Here is a 19640-nt window from a genome sequence, read left to right as displayed (position 1 = left end):
AGCACCTAGAGATCTGAAAAAGCATATAGTGCTAGTCAGGGTTTTCATGATGGAATAAGATCGCCTGTATTTGCTACAGCTTTAAATACTCTTGTTAGTTTTGACTTAAACATGAGACAACTACAATTGGTAAGTTAGCAGCTTACTAAACTAACTTGGCACCATGTTAAACTCTCTGCTTAAATTCTAACCATCCACATTAGCATGCACTCGACAAAATACAAAATAATGGAGTTTATCACTAATCTTTTCCACTGGTATAGTTTATGTCACATTTGGGGAAGGCTGGTATCATTTCTCAGTGTCATCCTTCTCAGCTGAGAAAAAGTATTTTTTAAGCAACAATGGACTGCATTTGAGCCCTTTTTCCTTTAAAACTATATACTACTGCAAAGGATTTAGAATAATTGATTTTTTTTTAAAAAGTGGGTTTATTTCATTTATTCACTAAAAGGATGATCTTCCTTCCTGTCATTACACTTACTACTTTAATCATTTATTTCAAGCATTTGCTGATAAGCTTTTTCTGTAACTTTGGAAACTCTTTAGGTATTACAATTTTGCAAGCAAAGAACTTTTAATTAAATTAGTAAAAGGAAAGTATGTAAGTAAATTTACAGCCAGAGAAACCGCTCAGTTACTTTTAAAAATCACAAGTCAGTTACTTCTAAATGAAACCCACACATCTAGCCAAAATTATACCATCCCCCCACACCCAAGTGCTGTGTTGATCTGCAGTTACTTTTTTTTTTTTAATTTATTTTTTAATTAATTTTTGCTCATCCACTGGCATGTTCATCTTGAAGTTTTAAAAATGTCTAGCTCCTAACTTTATTTGGCCTGGCTTCAAATTCTCTCTAACAGCTTCAGCCAACAGCCTAGCTTAATCTAACACATTAAAGATTTATGCAACACTATATATATATATTCCAGATTTTTGTTTGTAGCCAAGTCATTCCACAAAATCAAATAACGCTAAAATGATAAAGGGTTTTCCTCTCTTCCATTAAGGCCTTTTTTCCAATCACAGTCAGTGCCTTTCCAGTGCCCCTTCACTCTTTTATCTTTTTTTTTAAATTTCATACACTAGAACTGAATATTCAATACTTTAATACAAAAATAAACCTGTTTTAGTACTTTTAGTATTTCCTTTCAGTGAGACACTTAAGGATTTCCTTCTGCCTCTTTATGTTACATAGGCTCAGATTGTTTCACTTTTCTGCAGCTTTTGGCACCTCTTTTAATTTTCTCGTTTTCTATATCGTCCTTCCTTTCCACCAACATAAAATAAGGAAAGCTGGCTATACATATAAATTACATTTGATTCAATCAAAATACATTTTGTTTAAAGGAATTCGGCTTAGCAAATGAACTCTGACAGAATTGTTTAAAACCTTCAGAAATAACTACTCTAGCCATATCATTTTCTTATTTTCACCCAAAGAATTTCATACATACTGTATACACACAAAATATTAATTTCAGAATCTTATTAGTAAAAGATTCTGACTAAGGCAGACTTCATGTAATCACCATAAAACCTCACCAGACAACAGAGCTGGGAATCACTCTTTGAAAAGCGCATTATTTCATTAGTTTCATGGGGTTTCTAATTTCTAATCTGCCTGGTTGTGTCGATTTTGTATGATTAACAGATTTAAAAACATTTGTTTAATTAACAGTCAACAGTGTGGCAAGGAGACACAGCCTGGGATCGTTGTCAGAGGATTTATTTAATGTGGTCTAGGCACAAGTGAACTCTAGGGCTATTATACTTACCTTGCTACCAGTATTCCACTTAGAAGATTTAACGCCAAACTATCTGTGTCTACAGAAAAAGCCCTCTTCAGCTTATCTCAATTGCAGACAGTCTGTGTCACTCTGGCCAAGCACCACCCTGCCAGTATGTTTAGCAGATGAATGGAAAAGGAGCTGAGGCAGCAGCATTTGGCACACAGATGGAGAGTGGAGCTACCTGCCTCTCCTCCCACCGCATCACCTCCCCCACAGCTCACCTCTCATTTCTTAGCCAGGTACCCTTCACTACTTCTGTGCCTCTTTTGCTACAAAGTTTCTGTGCTTTCTTAGGAAACCCTCCTGAATACATGACTCTTCTGGATGTCTCTAAGCAAAGAGACAAGCTATGTTTAAGTTGTAGGCTTGCCTGGTGCACAAAAACGTATGTATAGTGTATAACTAAGTAGGTGCATATAAAGAAATGTTTCATTTCCTTCAGCTTTTGATCTACTAATGGCTGTAGTTGAAGATAATTCCATCAGTGACCCCACAAAACATGTTTAGCCCCATTTTTGTGTTCTTTTGGACCGCTTCTTAATAACATTTTTTCCTGAAGTTTCAAAATTGGGGCTCAAGTGCTCACATGCACTTCTGCACAGGAACACTTCAGAAAGCAGGAGTTCCAAACAGAAGCCTTCTGCAAGCCACAGTGTCTCACCTACTCAACAGATTTCCAAGTTGAAAAAAAAAAAAAAGTTGGGTTTGTTGCAGGTTTTTTTCCCCCAGAGATTTCCAAATTAAAAGAGATCCATTTATTTCAAGATCATATAGTCTGGATGACCAACAGAATTTTGCATTTTTGCCTTACCTGCAATATATTCTGACTACTTTGGAAAACAAACCAAATGCAGGACAATTTCAAGGGATACTATGAAAAAAGGACTCACCAAAGGTTCAGCCATTACAAGTTCAATCTTCTTTTCAGCTTGAACAGCAAATTCAGCAAAGAGGCTTTTGATGACATACTCGCCAGGTTTGACATCTGGATCAATAGTAATGTTAGACATGATGATGCCTCTCTTCTCCCAGGTGGAAACAACACTTGGAGAAACTCTACGTTTATTTACTCTGCTGGGTGGCGCGGAGGCTACAGGAAAAAAAAAACCAAACAAACAAGAAAAACACCAAGTTATAAAGCAGAGCTTTTAAACACAATGCTGTTACTTTCCTGTTCATCACACATTTTCACACAGTAAATTCTCTAAACCAGAAGAAGGAAATGACTAGCTGTAACATACAACAAGAATTTTTTTTGTTTGTTTTAATTATGTGGGAATTTCTACTCAAGTTGCATGAGGGTTTACAATGTAGCTCATTTCTGTTACTGATAAAATGCTCTATGATGACCATGATAAAGATTAGAGCTTTCAACACATGACTAAAAATCAAAAGGTTCAACGCAAAGGGTTACATGGAATAAAGGGTTACAATATAGGGTCCCCCTATATTGTGAGAGGCATCTGCTTGCTTCCATTTTTATAGATCATGCATGAAGTTCAAGTTTCTACTTGGTGTTCAAATATCTTCAAGAGAAATATTTCCTTGGCAGTTTATGTCAGTAAGCTGATTTTCCCAACAAGAATGCAAACCCTTTCTAGACATGTCATTCTAACTAATCTTACACTCTCTAGTCATAAAAGTTTAAAGACTTGTTCCCTATAAGAAATATTAATTAATCAGTACAAATAATTCCAAATATATTAGTCTCATTTGCTAAGAATTAATGCTTTCACCTTTATACTGAAATTGTCATATATGAAATCTACATAGTTATCCACCTTTAATTTTATTTTTCTTCCCAAGTACTCATTTATCATCAAAGCTGCCAGCAATGTTAATTGCAGCACTGAAAATCATGTTTCAGAACACACTCGCAACACACAACGATGAGAGTAAATAATTGCAATTCTTGTCTTGTACACTGTAAGTCAAAATAACTGTTGACATCTCTTAAAGATGACCCTGATGTACCCAAAGAGGTCTGATATTTCTCTAGCATATTCCATGACAGCAGAGGTTATTTTTTACTTGATAATAGGAATCAATATTAACAATTCTTATCTACTGATATTAAGATTTTATTTTCCTAAGACAGTCATAGTCTGAGCCTGGTTTCAGTCTATTTTATTGTATTACATCTCACAATTTGCTCAGGTAAGCTTTTTTCAGGCTTTTTGCAGGTAAAGTGTGAGGAGATGCACTTGGTCTATTTTGCTTAACTTGCCAATTTTTTTACATGTTCCCAATTTTTACATGTGCAAACCCTATTAGCTAAATATTATCCACAACTTTTAAACATTTTTTTTCAGTGTTCAACTTATTTATATTTATGAAAATACTGGTTGCCATGGAGACCAAACCTTTGGTACTTCACATCTGCTCAAGTTAGAGTCTCTGCCATTTATCATTTCTTCTCTCAATACAGAAAGTTATATCTTACGTAACATACTGCAGACTTCCTCAACTTCCATTGAAGTGTATCATTTATCAAATGCATTAGTGAAGTGAGCAATTCTGCAGGAGTGAAAACTGAACGTTCCCCTTTGCATAACGTTGGGAGTACTACATATGTCCTGTTTTTTTCTCTATGTTAATGTACAAACTTGCTGTTTACTTGGAGGAATGTATATTTTTTCCTGTACATAAACTGCAGTATGCCTTCTTCGAGGCTGGAAGGACTTGCCAAGGTGACACAACTGAGTCCCCAGGAACTGGGGGTAACACCAGAACAACATGCAAACACCGCACATGCCATAAAACATTTCTGAACATCCTCAAACACTTCAGTCTAGCACTCTGATCTCATTAACAGAGATCCTAAAAGACACAGAAAAGCATGTCCCACATAGCCCAGGCAACAAGACATCACAGACACTGCTATGATCTAGATCCCCACAGTGGAAGTTCACTAGATGGAAGTACACAAAGCATTAAGAAACAGAACAAAGGACATGCTGCAAAAGAAAAATGACAACTCAAAACATCTAATTTCAAAGAAAATTCTTTCTCATCCCACATCTGATGATTGGCTCATCCCTCAGTACAGAAGCATAAATGTGTCAGGCATTTTAAAAATATTTCACTTCTTTACAATGTCTACATTCTCCAGCAACTGTACTCTTGTCATCCTTAAGACCCAATTCTTCCAAAGGCAGCCCAGGAAACAAGGGAGATGCCTTGTGGGTCAAGAACGAGAGCACAGAGGTTTGAGAAGAGGTGAAAAGAAGGAATATATCCTTCCCTGCCATAGCAGGTAAGAAACAGAAATATCAGCTATGAGATAGGCAAAACACAAAAATGCTTCAACATAGAGATTTTGAACAACTCTCCTTTCATCTCCATCTGTAGATAAACAAAATAAAAATTTGAGTAGTTAATGACCCATAACAGGTATCACACATTTCTAAACAGGCAGTTGCTTCTATCCTAAATATGAGAGTTTGTAAGAAAGCTTTAGTTTTATTCTGATCAACAGACAAATTGGATTCTCTTATTTTAAATCACAAATTGAAGCAAACAGACTGGAAAGACATGAGAGGGTTTAAATCTCCTTTTTAACATCATTAGCTATGTCTGATCAGAAGAAACTTAGCAAAGCAGCTGCTCCAGCTCATTCTAGACTTACCTACTGGAGTATGCCATAATCCTCCCATTATCCAGATGGAAGGGAATATGCCAGAGCTCCAGTTCATTCCCACTCCTGAAGAGTGAGAAGCTGATACTCACCAGTTGTTTTCACTCCATAGAGAAACTAAGAAAGACTACTGTGCTCCTTAATTCAAAACTATATTTAGATTTACTTTAAGTCTTAGTAGTGTGTTTACACAACACACTTCTATCTTCAGTTTTCAAAATATCACCTTCAAAAAGTTGCTGTCATTTAAGAATCAAGAAAACATTGACAGCTGATTATCTTTGAAATACTATCTTTACTTCATGTTAGTAAATTAATCTTCAGTAAGGTACCATCTTAGTGTGTTAACTTTCAAAACTATAAAACAGTTTCTCTCACTAAGGATGAAACCCCAAGGTTGTCTACACTGATCTAAACCCAGGCAAATCCTCTCCCCAGGCTCATGGGACATCATAAGGAATGGGTAAACTGGACAAAAATCTAATGTTGGCAAGAAAAAAAGAAGCAACTAGACTACAACCCAACTAGCTCCCATAAGTGCTGCAGAAATTTCAGTGCAAGGCAGAGTGCGTGACCATGAAGCCAAAGAAATGTGGTGACAGGACAGCCTTAGATCCACCAGCAATGCCACGGACCCCACTCCTCAGCTATAGTTTCACACAGCCCCCTTCAGATGGCATAAGCTGCAGTACTGTTGAGGGATGCAATCCCTCCCAACCACCTCACTCCCTGTACCACCCTCCTCCTGTGCAAGCAAACACAAGTGTGCAGCTGTGCAATGAACCGAACTGGAAAAGCAGCATGAGTGTTAATTATTGTCCCCACATTAATTTTACACCATCAGTTGTACAATGCACATACCACACATACATGTGTGCCAGCACAAAGAGGAGAGTTAATACAGGAACAAGAACTGCCTTCTTACTCTTCCAGCAGCAAAACAGAGTCAAAGCTCTCCTACAGTCATATGTGTTCCTAATCTAAGTGTTCACATGCAGAAACTCTTCAGGTAGTAATAAACCTATCCTCGTAAAAAAACAAGGGAAAGCTGTCAAACTGAAGCAATTATGAACACTGCCACAAGAGTATTACAAAAATCTTAGTTTTGCTAAAATGCCAGAGTATGCAAAAGGCAGAAAAAATTACTAGAATGTACTTTCATCCATGAACTTGCTGAGGACTCTAATTCATGAGAGCACTAATGGTTCACATTAATGACCCTTGCCTTGCATATGCCAATGTTCATGGTTTTATCTGCTTTGTAAAACTACTAAGTTAGTTAAGCACACACAGAAAACAAACATGCAGGAGGGAAAACAGGAGGGAGCCTGACGGTGTTTAATAAGAAGATATATAACAGTTCCTAAGAGAAAAGTCAAAATCTATTATTGGATTTCTTAACTAGGTCAAACAACAATATTATTTAGTATAATTATGTTCAGTGGGATTCATTTACTCATGAAGCTGCAATCAATAACATTGTAGGAAAGGTCTATGTGGATTTTAAATATGTTTAATGGGAAAAAAAAAATCTCATTACAGGACAGGATTAAGTAATTTCTGCTACTCTTTGCCATCACAGCATAAGCCATTCTTTACTCTTAGCTGCCACCAAAAATGTTTCAAACATCGTTTTGAATCTTCAAAACATGGACTATTCTACAGAACTTCAGATGAAATCTGGAACCAGAAACCATACCACTTGCAACACTTCAAAACTAAAAAACTATTTTCATAAATCACTTGAAAACAGTGAACATTATTCACTTGAAACAATATCCTGTTTGTTTGCTCTGATGTGAGCTACTGCTACGTGGGAAATTTGGGAGCAAGTGCAGTAAGGAAATCTTTGTTAAACAGTATTGTTTGGTTGCTAAGGCCACACCAAATTGTTTGGATAGTTGCAAGGAACAGTAAAACAATACAAAGGATAATTAGACAGACAACACACTCCTAGGTCAAAAGGCAACACGCCCTGATGTATGCTAAATGAGAAACAAAGTTGTTTCATGTTAAACACAAGTGTCCAGAACCAGGAAAGGTTATTTGATACCAAAGCTGGTATTAAATAATACTATTTTTATCATCCTGCTTCTCTTTGCATAGCCCAAATGCATCAAGTATTTGAGGATATAAGTAGCGTCCTATTTACCAACGAGACTATTCAGGATTCAAACACGCAAAGTGGGCATCGAAAGCTAACAAACACACCCCAGCCTCTGACAGCTGATGAGTCCATTTTACTTCATAGCTAATACAAAACAAGGAGTTTTAGCTTTCATACGTATTTTTGGTACTACTTTACACTCAGCTGAGTGTTGGCACTTCATATGTTCTTTAAATAGTACTTTCTAAGTTATTCTTGTTTTTTGCTTTAACTGAAATTTGCTTTCAGTTGCTGCTGCTTCTCAGGAAGTTGAAATGGTCAGACAAGCAAAACTTCTATCACCTCTTTAAAGATATCTGAAAATCCATCTAGAATTATTTTATGCATTTTTAAAATAAAGTATCCAACTACAAAATAAGCATACTTAACACGCTTTTGAGGGGCCTCCATAATTTTCATCAAGCAGATTATATTCTTGGTTGCTATTTTTAATTCATTGCTAAAGCAGTAGATAATTTTAGACAGCTCACCTTTAACAATTAAGTTTTTTACTATTATTTTTGCAGCATGTGTACTTTCACAGGTACTCTATATTTCCTGGGATACTTGTTGCAGATTAAGGTTTGAATGTCCAACTGACAATAAGAAAATTTCCAAAGACTAAAAATATTATGTGTGGTTACTTAAAGGAATTTTAATTAATCTCCTTGTCTTCTACTCTGATAACATCTAGAACATGTTATCCTGCCTCACAGAAGTGATATTAATATACATGGAAACGTATCTGTAGTGATTGTTAGTGTTTCATAACAAATCTTTAGTTATTTTACCAAAGGAATAATTTTTTCCTAATAAGGATGTCACTGCTCAAAAGAGACAGCAACCTATCCAGAATCATCCCAAGAAATTATGAGCAGAACCCAAATGTTAAACCTAGGTTTCCTGTGTCCCAGACCAGCCACCTGTTTTCTAGAGCAGATAACTTCTTCAAAAACTTTATCATTATTTCACAATTCTAAAATTCCTGTTGATCATCAGCTTTCTATGTTTCCAAAGTCCCCTTACTTCTACCAGTGAAAAAAATCTTATGACTTGAATGAAAGAAATGGTGAACAGCTTTATGAACACAGTGAAGTTCAACATATACTGCTCTAACAACTGGTGCACATTCCAGATCTCAGCCTCCAACCTACAGACAAATATAGAAAAAAAGAGCCATTCTGACTAATATTTCTTGGATTTGCTTTCAGAGTGTTGATGGGAGGATGCAGTTGCTATCCTTGATCCAGGCAGTTTACCTGGGTTGCTGAAGCATGGTGACAGCACATCAGACCAGCCAAGTCTACTTTACTGGGTATTGTCCAAAGTATGTAACACTACCAACCACTGCACGAAGCCTGTCCATAAGCTGGATTCATCACTGCCCTACCAGCTCCAGCTGTACTGAATCCCTGCTGACCTCATGCTCAGCCAGCACCGCAGCACACGCGGCTCTCACTGGTTTCTTGGTTCACCAGCATCACACAAGTGCTGGAGTCATCAGTCATTGCAGAGATGGTGGATACTTCTGCATTTACACTGCATTTATCCAGACTTTCCCCTTTATTTCATTAACACTCATTTACCAGCAAGATGTTACTAACCTTAAACTGTGTTAAGAGATTACAATAAAAGAGAAGACATTGCAAACCTGTAAAACATATACTCATTTTAAGCACATCCGATTATATACAAATGCTATTCTGATTTTTTTCAGTCATATAAATTACTCTCAATAATGTGCTTAGATGGACCAAGACAATGAGTTTCTGCTCAATACCATTTTTTGAGGCATTCTTAGAAGGTGCTTAAAATAACCCATACCCGATACAAATATTAATCTTGATACTGGTATGAAAAAGTGAAAGTGAAGGGACAGGCACAGCAGGTTCCTGAAAATACAGCCATGTCACCTTACAACATAACCTAAATAACGTGAATAAAACCCACAGTTGTTGGCAGTGAAATTAAATATCTATTAAGGGCCACTGACCACACATTTTCATAGAGTGTGATACCTAGATATTCCTTTGCTTTACATAAAACACACCTACTGATTGGTAACACCACAAATACAGATACAGTGGTAGAAACAGAAATCAGTCCAAATACATTAGAATATACATGACCAAAAAAACGAACCTGCTCTTTCTCCCCTATTTCTCATACCTTAATCTGGATATATAGTTCCTGATGAACAAACATATTATTTTCAATTCAGACCACATGACTCATTTATCCAGCAACATGAGCTATGGAATTCTCTCCTACTTCTCCATGTTTGCAGTATACAGTGAATTTTCTTTGGAAGATGTTTAACAAAGACTATGGCTCCACATTTGCCCAATAACACTACATGAACAGTCAAAGAAGGACTATTATCTCATTAACAGGCCATATGGACTAAGCCCAGACTGCAAATCTTTACTCACCTCTCTCTCTCTCATTTACTAATTTAAGTGATTTTGATGAAACTAATTAAATAACCAGCAATAGTAGCTGGTACTTCTGTCATGCATTTATGATATGTCACATGTTTGTAAGATGAATGGATTACCTACCTGAGAAGATGAAACAGGCTTACAACTGGCTTAATTCAGCAATATGGTTCAGCGTAAGGTTTGTAAAGCCAAGTCAAACCTTTCAGTGAAGAGGAAGTTATATGTGTATTGATAACTTCCCCTCATGTCTAAATCAGAACTTATATTTTACTTCTGCAGCAGAAACACTTCCCTATTGACAATTTATCTAAGGAGATTCAGATATGTTTATATTCATTTTAGCTGAACTCTGGAACAAAGAAACATAAATGAATGCTGCACCAATAAACAGAAGATAAATATATTTCAACAAGTAGCTAATTAACCATATGGCTGTAACATGAAGGATACTCTGGGAGAGAATACAGAAAGTCTTTTTGAGTTTATTGTGGGAACTGGTACTACAACAGCTGAGCTTTCATTTGGAAAAAAAAAAAACAAACCACAGAACAAAAACTTCACAGAAATCTTCTGAGTTTTATCACGAAGATTAGTTTTCTACCCAACAAACCTGAACATCCTTTCTTTACAGAAAGTTGACTCAACTTAGAGAGCAGCTGCTAAATTGTCTAGCTACAAGTACTCATATGAAGCCTGTTTTCTCCTTTCAAAGCCTCTGAAAAAACAGGCAAGAATGGTAATAAATACCTTACTTCCTCCCAACACAACAATATAGCAGAAATTCTAAGGCATAAAACCCTTATCTGGCAATATCCACTTTTCTAGGTATCTGGGTCAGATTACAATCCCTTAGCAGTCTTGCTGCTACAAATGATCCTCAAATTTGAAGCTTTGCCATATAACTTATGACACATAACATATAGTTATGTTCTTCCAAAGATTCAGTAGTCTTTTTCCCCACTCCTGTTAATATCTCTGATAATTTCATTCTTAAACTGTGATTTTCAGATTTTCCTTTGGCATAATGTTTTCTAGAAATGTAACCAGTCTCCCACAAGGGAAAAAATGAAAGAGAAGTACGTTTCACTAACATAGCATCAAACTTAGAAGTGATATTTTTGTTATTAAAAAAACCAACCAGCCAACCAAACCACAAACATTTAAGTTTAGAAGACATTTTCTCCTCCATCTTTTCTATTGTCTGAGATGTATGAATGTGTGTGAACATTGTCTGACATGTATGAAGTGAGTTTCCCATGTGACAAACACAAAAAGTCTTTGAAAGGTCTCTTTCCCTTCTGAAGTCCTCCTCACCATAATCTTCTGGAGATTTTGCTATATTCTCTGCCATGTTGCACCTTTTCCATACTAGTATTCAGGCACTCTTTGAGGAATTATTGTGAAAAGAACAAGACATTCTTCTTGTCTAGCTGCTTTAATGGCTGAGCAAACTCTAAGCAGCAAACACTCCAGTCCCCGTATGAGACTTCATCTCTTGTAGTCCCTCTTCGCTACTTCGAAAAGTCTCAAATTAAAATAGGTATATAATTTCCTCCCTGAAACTCTAGAACAGACAGAAAGATAAAATAAATTACAGAGATAAAATCAGGAAAGTATTTTTAAATACTTATTTTGCCTAAATTCAGACACGTGAGAAGAGAGAAACTGGGTTATGAATTTTTCCAAGTAAATCCTACTGGCTTTGCCACTATGGACTGTGGTAGTTATTTCTCTTATCTTTATACATAGGTGAGAAGTAGCAACTCCACAAAATGTTCTTTCTAAACCTCCATCCTCATACTGTATGTAGAGAACCTGTTTCTCTACAGAACTGGCACTGAACACGATAAACAACAGCCATGTGCATAATGTACAATCAAATAAATCAGATGAATATTTTATACTGACAGAAGAACACACAAATACTTTTATTAAGAAATATAATGATTGAAAAAGAGGTCAGCTCTGATTTAATGACTGAAAAAGAGGTCAGGATAGTGTCATGATATCCAGGGCAGTCAGTCAGAAATAGACTGTTAGTCGTTATTGGGCTCCCTCTGACTACTGAGAATGCTGGATTTGACAGCAGCAAAGGCTGCTGGAAGCTACAGTCTCAAAGATATTGCTGTAGCTCATCTGATCTCTAGTGCTGTGTAATTCTAACTCAGTATGGGATGACAGGGCAGAATGTCCTACCTGTGGTGCAAGCGACTACCACAGCAAACAACAAATTTAAAATAAAATTTAAAAAAAGAACCACAAAGATGAATTTAAGACAAATTTTACATATTCACATTTTAAAAAATCCTTAAGAACTTAACAGCTAGGACATATATGGGAAATACTGGCTGAAATTGCTATGAGCATATGCAAAAAGTACAACTCATTATGTGACTCACTTTACAGAGCCTTCTATGGTAGACCATGCACGTAGATTATTATCAGACAGGAAAAAAAGAAAAATTAAAAAGTAATTTTGATAGCACAAGATGCCAAAAGACCAAACCATACACACTGGAAAACAATGTGATACAGCACAAAAACTGGAGACGGAAGAGGAAATCAGTTTGAACTCAATTGTCTCAAGTCCTACCCAGTCACTCTTGATTATGGCATGCCATCAGGAAATCCTGACTATTAAAGTGTCAGACCATTAAAAATGTAGCTTATGTAATTCCTCTTCTAGAACAATTACCAGAATAAAAACCCTCTTCAGATAAAATATTTTAATTAAAAATCATATTTTGCATTTCATAAAAATCTTTACTTAGAAAGAAGTGAGATTTATTTAATAGCATACTTCCAAACTACTAATATATTTAACATGTTTTGATTCACTGTCAGAAAGCTGCTCCCATGATGCAAGATCAGCTTAAAAGAATGTAAAGGATAAGTCTCATTTGTCCACCACCTAGAACACAATCCATCACATATGGAAGCAGGACAATGGCAGGAATGTAAAGGTTCAGGGCTAGAAGTTTAATTCTCAGTGGTAATTTTCAGAAATGCTTTTATGTCCTGAGGTTTTATACAACTGTAGCTTTCAATTCAATTTAAGGCTGCATGTATAATAAAGCAAGTTAGATTTAATATATGAATTTCTGCTGGAAAACAGTTCTGTAATCAAGCTGCAAACTTCATAGAGAAACGATACCAACTCAAGCACACACCTGTTACCCACTGTCTCCTTTCCCAGTAGACCTTGTGATGACTTAACATGACCTTACTGTCCAATTACTTTGCACCGCACCAGCAAAGTAGGTAGATATGAATCCTGGTATCTCAGTTTCCTTCAAAAGACTGAACTATAACAACTGAGCACATATAACCACCAAAGTTCACTAATTTACAAATTTTGCATTCTCTCAAAAAAATAACCACATAAACATAAAAAACCCCTGAGGTTGTTTCTTTACCTCCTATCCTCAACGTTAGGCTCCTACAGCATTGCAAGTCATACCTTCAGTAACGATACAAATTCAGAAGAAATTCTATTCCAGTATGATTAAATTGCCAAAAAAAAAAGCTTACAGTACTAATTTTAAAGGGTAGTGTCTGATGCTTATTTCTTATTTAGCTTTATTACTGCAACAGGCACAAAGATTTCAATTTCCCATTGAATATGGAGAGCAAGGATAGAACTGCATAACATCGGTTTGTTCTGTTAGTTCTTCTGATCCACCTGCACTTTGGAAAATGTAAAACAAGCCACCACTAAGTCTCAGCCAGTAGTATTCCCTGGCTTTCATGGGGACCTATAAGCTCAGGGTCATCACCATACCATTCATAGTTATCATGGTTTTAGATGGTACTGTGCATTCATGTAATGGCAGAGAGGCCATAACTCATAAGAGCACCACATAGCTTTCCCTCAGTTCTAACTCTTGGAGGTTTTTATTTTTTAGAAGAAGTTTCCAAAGGGGATGCAGACTCCTATTGCACAAATTTAAGCTTGCTGGAGGCACTTTGGTTTCTCTCCACTCTCTCTCCTGGCTGATGTGACTCCAGTTTGAGAGCCACAGAATGACAATCAACTTCTCAATCAACAGGTAAATGTCCTGGTAAACATGCATTCACACTTTCTCCCCCAGGACCTTTCTGACTGGTACAGAAGGCATGCCCTGCTCAGCCCACAGGGGTGAGAGAAGCGTGGCAGAGAACAGAACATGTGCTGCTACAAGTAAATCCATTTTCACTTTCCTAGACTATCAAATCGAAGGCTGCACCAGGCTGGAAACACACTGATGCTCTGAATCCTATATTAAGCATGAGTTTAACAAAGGCAATAAAATTATATCAATGCTAAGTGATGTTAAACTAAAAAGCAGAAGGGAGGCAAAGGCAGCAGTGAAAAGATACATCAAAATGACCACAGTCTTTGTTAACAGCAAACAGAAACTTAAATACCTTATCTCATCTTTCCTACTTCACATTTCACTGGAAAAACAAAACTCCACATCCTCAGTTTGAAGACTTGAGGATACAAAACTATCCTATTTGTGCACTGACCTGAAAGAAAAAACAGTCAAAATGCTCAACAAATTTACGCTTGATATTATTTCCAAAAAGATTGTGTCAGAAGCCAAAAGCTTTTGCAAAGAGTTCTTTTGCAAAGAGTTCTTTTGCAGAGCACAACCCAAGGTAGTTTGTTTAGCCTTCCCTCCCTTCACTGCCTACTTATTCTTTCCTTGTGAGAAGAGGGCAATTCCAGCTCCCAGCTGAAAGAGGAAAATACTTTTCCTCATTATCCTCATTATGCTCATTATCCTCAATTATCCTCATTAATGTCAAACTGATACCTTTCCTGAGCAAATGCAAAAAAGTAATGAATGCTGGCAGTTTTGCGGTAAAAGTCTATTTTGGAAAAGGACTCTGGAACATCAGTTAGAAAGTAACCAAGAACTTCAAATCGTACTATTTTTTAAAAAAAGGAGAAAAAACTCACTCAAAACAACTTCTTTTAAAAAATTTATAGAGAAACCAAACAGAATTTACTTTAATATGCTCCGTTAGTATTTCAAATGAAAAATATTTCTACAAGTTAAAGCTCAAAACCCATACATTAGACCAGACCGGGTCCATTTACAGAGCATTTTCACATCTTTGTAAGTAACTGTCTAGTGAAGTACTCAGAAACATTATAATAGTATTTCTGATATCAAGGTATGGTTTGAAAATTGAAGTGTTAAAGCTAGACACAAGGATTAAAAAAAGCAAAAAAAGAATAAACTAACAAATACAATCAAGCATTGGAATATGCTCAAGCATACACAGATCAGGGATAGAATATGTCCATGTATTAAATATCAATTTCAGAAAAGAACAACTGTTCTACACTCAAGATTCTGTCAGCTTTGCCACGTAATACTCCATACAAACATATAGACTGAAAAGGAAAAGAAATTAGACTTAATCTGTCACATTTAACACAAACACGTCAAGGAGGGAAAAACAGAAAAAGAGAAATCAACATTTTCAAAAGCATTTTCTTACAGTAATTTTGCTGAGGAATCAAACAAACAAACAAAAAAAACCAACCTAATTTTTTGCACATCTAAGTAACTACCTAAATTTAACGGTAAAAAAATAAATTATCTGAACATTTCCCCGAATAAAGATTTCTGCCATGCACTGAAGGGATCAGTTCTTCTGAAAATTCAACTCTAATGGGTTTCAGCTCCCAGCAAAAGTAACCAAAGAGTTATCAGCACATAGGAGAGGCTGATTATTTTTTCAACTAAAACATAAATGTGCTTGTGTTGGCATACACATATCTTACAATGTGGTTGTAAATTCTGTTTTTAAATTAGGTGTAGTTAGTTGTCTGTGTTTTTCTGTTTATCAAATACACTATTTGGAGCCAAGTCCTTTCATTCATCAAAGTCTAAAGAAAACCAGCAATATCAGCTGCTTAATTTATTGATGGTCTGGGATGTCTATTTTCAATTTTTCTTGAGGAAAAATGTTTGATGAATATGAAAATTAACAGATACATATAAAATTTACGATTGTTCACTAGGTCACTTATACAAATTTGCTTTGCTTCTGTGGTTAGTGTGAGTATTGTATTTTGAGGCTTCTCAGCACTTTTTAAGTCTTTAACAGCAAAAGGTAGCATTGAGTTCACATGAAACCCTAGTTAACAATATTATTTTAAAAACAAGCATGAGACTCTGTATTTCTAATCAGACTTCTGACTAAATTTATCTATGCTTAGTGAAAATAAAAGTAAATTTAATTAGCAAGAATCCAAAGTTGTGCAACTCCTTAGGATAGCAGATGACAGCCTTCAGAACTTTAAGTCTTCAGATGAAGCTCAAGGGCATAGCACAAACCTGTCAAAAAATCTCACACAGCACGCAGACACAGTCAGCGCTCGAACTGGACTTCTGTAAGAAGACAATACTAAGTGCCATGCAGAGCTATTCTTAGCCACCATAAACACACCAAAGTTTCAGAGTTAACAGCTTCTTTGTCAGTTCCATGGGAGGAGACTAGTCACATCTGAAATAAAAATAGGTTGTCATATGCTTGTCCATGCAACTCCAAAATACACAGCTAAATTGGTCATTTAAAGATTCGAGCTCTATATACTGGTATGAGGAAATCCAGGCAGGAAATATCTCCTACCTTCCTCAACTTTCATTTTAACTTTTTATCTGATTCTAATTTACTTCAAAACATAGTTTGCTCTCTCCACAGTAAGAACCTTTATCTGGTTTCAATACATTGTTATAAGTTCTAAAAAGCATTACAGAGAAGTGTAACTGAGAGGTCAGACTGGTGTGAATGGGAAGGTCTGGCTGTGGAGACCCCAGTGGAAGTGAGGCTCTCAGCATGTCCTGCATGAACAACACCGAGGTGAGCAGGTCCTGGACACACCCTCTGCACCCATCTGCAGTTTCACAACCCATCCAGATCCGGACACTAAGAACCATGCAATGACTCTCAGAAGAGGGACAGGATGGAGACACGGAACACTGACAGCTCCAAACAGACATCTCCAAAATCCATTGGCAACTGAAGAGGAACCTGGGAGATGAGGAGAATGTGGCACCTGGCATTCTTGGCTTTCATACCACGGCCACGGATTTCGGATGTAACAGCTTGACACAAGCATTGTGGTGCCTTTTTGCTGGACAGACACCTTTGAGCATTCCTGTCCTGGTGCCTGGCTGCTGGATGGACCTATTGGACACACAGCCTTTGTTCCCCTCAATTCTTAAATAACATCTGCTTTCCGTCTTATAAGATCTCACATTTACATCTGCTGCGTGGTTTATACAATATGGCCACAGCATTTCCTATGCTGTTTTCCGGTAAAAATTAAAGAGTAGGTTTTGTATTTTTGTAGGAAGACATGGAAAACATCCACAGTCTATCAGCAAAGTAACAGAAATGCTTGCCTACAAAATGAAGTATGGTAAAATCTATTCTGACTCTTCCATGTTGATGGACAGGAATAAAAACATGTTTATACATAAAACCATACTTTAAAGAAAGCAGCCTGTAAGGATGTAAGACAACTGTGTCACAGCTACATTCAGAATTGCAATCATTCAAATACTACCAGGTTTTGAGGCTTGAAAAGTAACTAAGTATTTAACCACATGAGTTGACACCACCTATGGCTTGGTCATTAATGACAGCAGTATTTGCATATCTAGAAGACTACACAGTTCATCACAAATATAAAAAGAACAAATATACCGGGAAAAAAAAAAAAAACTATTTAGATTCTGCTTTGAAAATTCTCCAATGTTTGTCCCTCTTCAGGAAGAGAGGGTAAAATTTCCTAGTAGAGGATATCACAAAATAATGGTCCGATAATCTGTAGCACTCTCTAGTACTGCTATATAATTAATAAAAAGGTCAGTTAGGTTAACGACCAAGATCAGCACAGACAGCTAGTCAATGCTGCCATCTCCCAAGTTGCAATATATAAATATACTGGCAGCATTATTTTGAAAATGAAGCAATACTTGCTTCCTTCTTGCTCAGGTACGCTATTACCAGAAGGGATTTTATGCGTTGCCCAGTTATTCCCACTCAACCCCAGAAATCTCAACCTCTCTGGTCAAGGTTTTGGACTTGAAGCTTCTTCAGCATGTCAGATACAGAGGCAAATTCTGCACGTATCCTAAGATAACTCTACCTCAGTAATCGTTCTACAGTAATAAAACACAGACGAGATAAATAACTGAACAACTTTTGAGGGGGAGAGAAGCAGAGAAGCAGTTTGGCCATGGTGGGACTGTGCCGTAACTATGGAGCTCAGTCGGGGGTTAGGGCCTCAAAGCAGGGAGTGCTCTGGTCCTGACACCTGGAAGGAGACCAAATGCAAACCACAAAACGATAACAAGCTCTGGCCTCTGCCAAGTTACACTCTCAGCCAATGACCTAGAAATATGAGTTTCACATCCAGAGCTCATCGCTCATCTTTTTCCATGAGGATGTGGTGTTTAAGTTTGTATGGACACATATTAACACCAACATAAAACATCAAGCTGTTTTAACCATGCTATAAAAAGCCCACTTTTCTTCTGAGTTGACTATAAGTTTGCTAAATCTGCACAAGAATGAGGTTACAAGTTTTCTTCCTCTGCAGATGGAGAACAGAAGGCAGTCTGACCAGCAACACAGCTACCCCACAGCCACAACTCAAAGGGAGGACAGGGTTTCATCTCCATGAATATGTTATCAATACCCTGCTAAAGCAGCTGTGTTGGGAAAAAAGCAAAGGAGAGGAAAACGGAGAAAACTCAAGAGAAATCTATCAGGTTTTTTTCCTAACTGCAGATGCTGATGAAAACTTGCAATCCTTCATGAGGATCTGCCACCTCACTGGAGTCACAACACAGACTGCACAGTAGCAGACATCTTCAAGTTAACAAGATGGACCAATACATTTAAAGGTTAGAAATATCCCATCCCCCTTCTCATGAGACTTTTCTAGGTAAGACACACAAAACACACACACATTACATTGCCACTAACTCAGAAGGTTAACTCTGGCCTAGTCTACAGCTTCTGAAAGTACTCTCACTCATCAGGAATCAGTGACTTGAGGCCCCTGAGAATAACCCTGCAGAGACAATCCTGTCAAGACAGCACAGCTGCTCTTTTGCCCCTCATAGGTCTCTGTCAGTTCTCCCAGTCCCCAAATAGCTAAAGCTATCCGATATTCACAATCACTTTCTGGCAGTCAGCTTCCATAACCCCAGTCTTAAAACTGCAAATAATTCTCAAGGACTTGAGACCATTTTTCTCAGCACCATTAAGGTAAATGGTCTCAGCAGAAGGAAGCCCAGAAGAGATATAAAAGCTTGACAAAGAACAACAGAAGTGCAAGAATATATCTAATAGACCAGTAATTAAACTAAAATTAACTGAGGAAACAGTATTTCTTCACTTCAGGTCTTCAGAATAAGCAGTGCATACTATATTCTTTTACCATTCTGAAAACTCGCATCACCAGGAAGACATCAGTTTGGCACAGTGAGATTCAATTTTAGTGATGTTGAACTTCACCTCAATATGCTTCAGAAAGTTTTCATGCTCAGTGGCAGCCTAATTCTCACCCTTCATCACATTTTAGATACTGAAATTGTGCAAGTTTGCT

General features: G+C 36.9%; 1 protein-coding gene across 13 annotated transcripts in view; it reads right to left on the bottom strand.

The window, feature by feature from the left end:
* The window catches only part of FRYL (FRY like transcription coactivator), a 161152-nt gene that overhangs the window by 91592 nt on the left and 49920 nt on the right, over positions 1–19640 (bottom strand). For all 13 annotated transcript variants that reach the window (XM_064653933.1, XM_064653936.1, XM_064653945.1 and 10 more), the window contains one exon: positions 2685–2884. In XM_064653933.1, the coding sequence (XP_064510003.1) occupies positions 2685–2884 (200 nt within the window). The remainder of the gene's footprint in view (positions 1–2684; positions 2885–19640) is intronic.

The sequence above is a fragment of the Pseudopipra pipra genome, chromosome 4 (assembly GCF_036250125.1).
Source record: "Pseudopipra pipra isolate bDixPip1 chromosome 4, bDixPip1.hap1, whole genome shotgun sequence".
NCBI classification, from domain to species: Eukaryota; Metazoa; Chordata; class Aves; order Passeriformes; family Pipridae; genus Pseudopipra; species Pseudopipra pipra.
The sequence above is the reverse complement of the archived record's forward strand: the minus strand, read 5'-3'. Positions and strand labels throughout refer to the sequence as shown.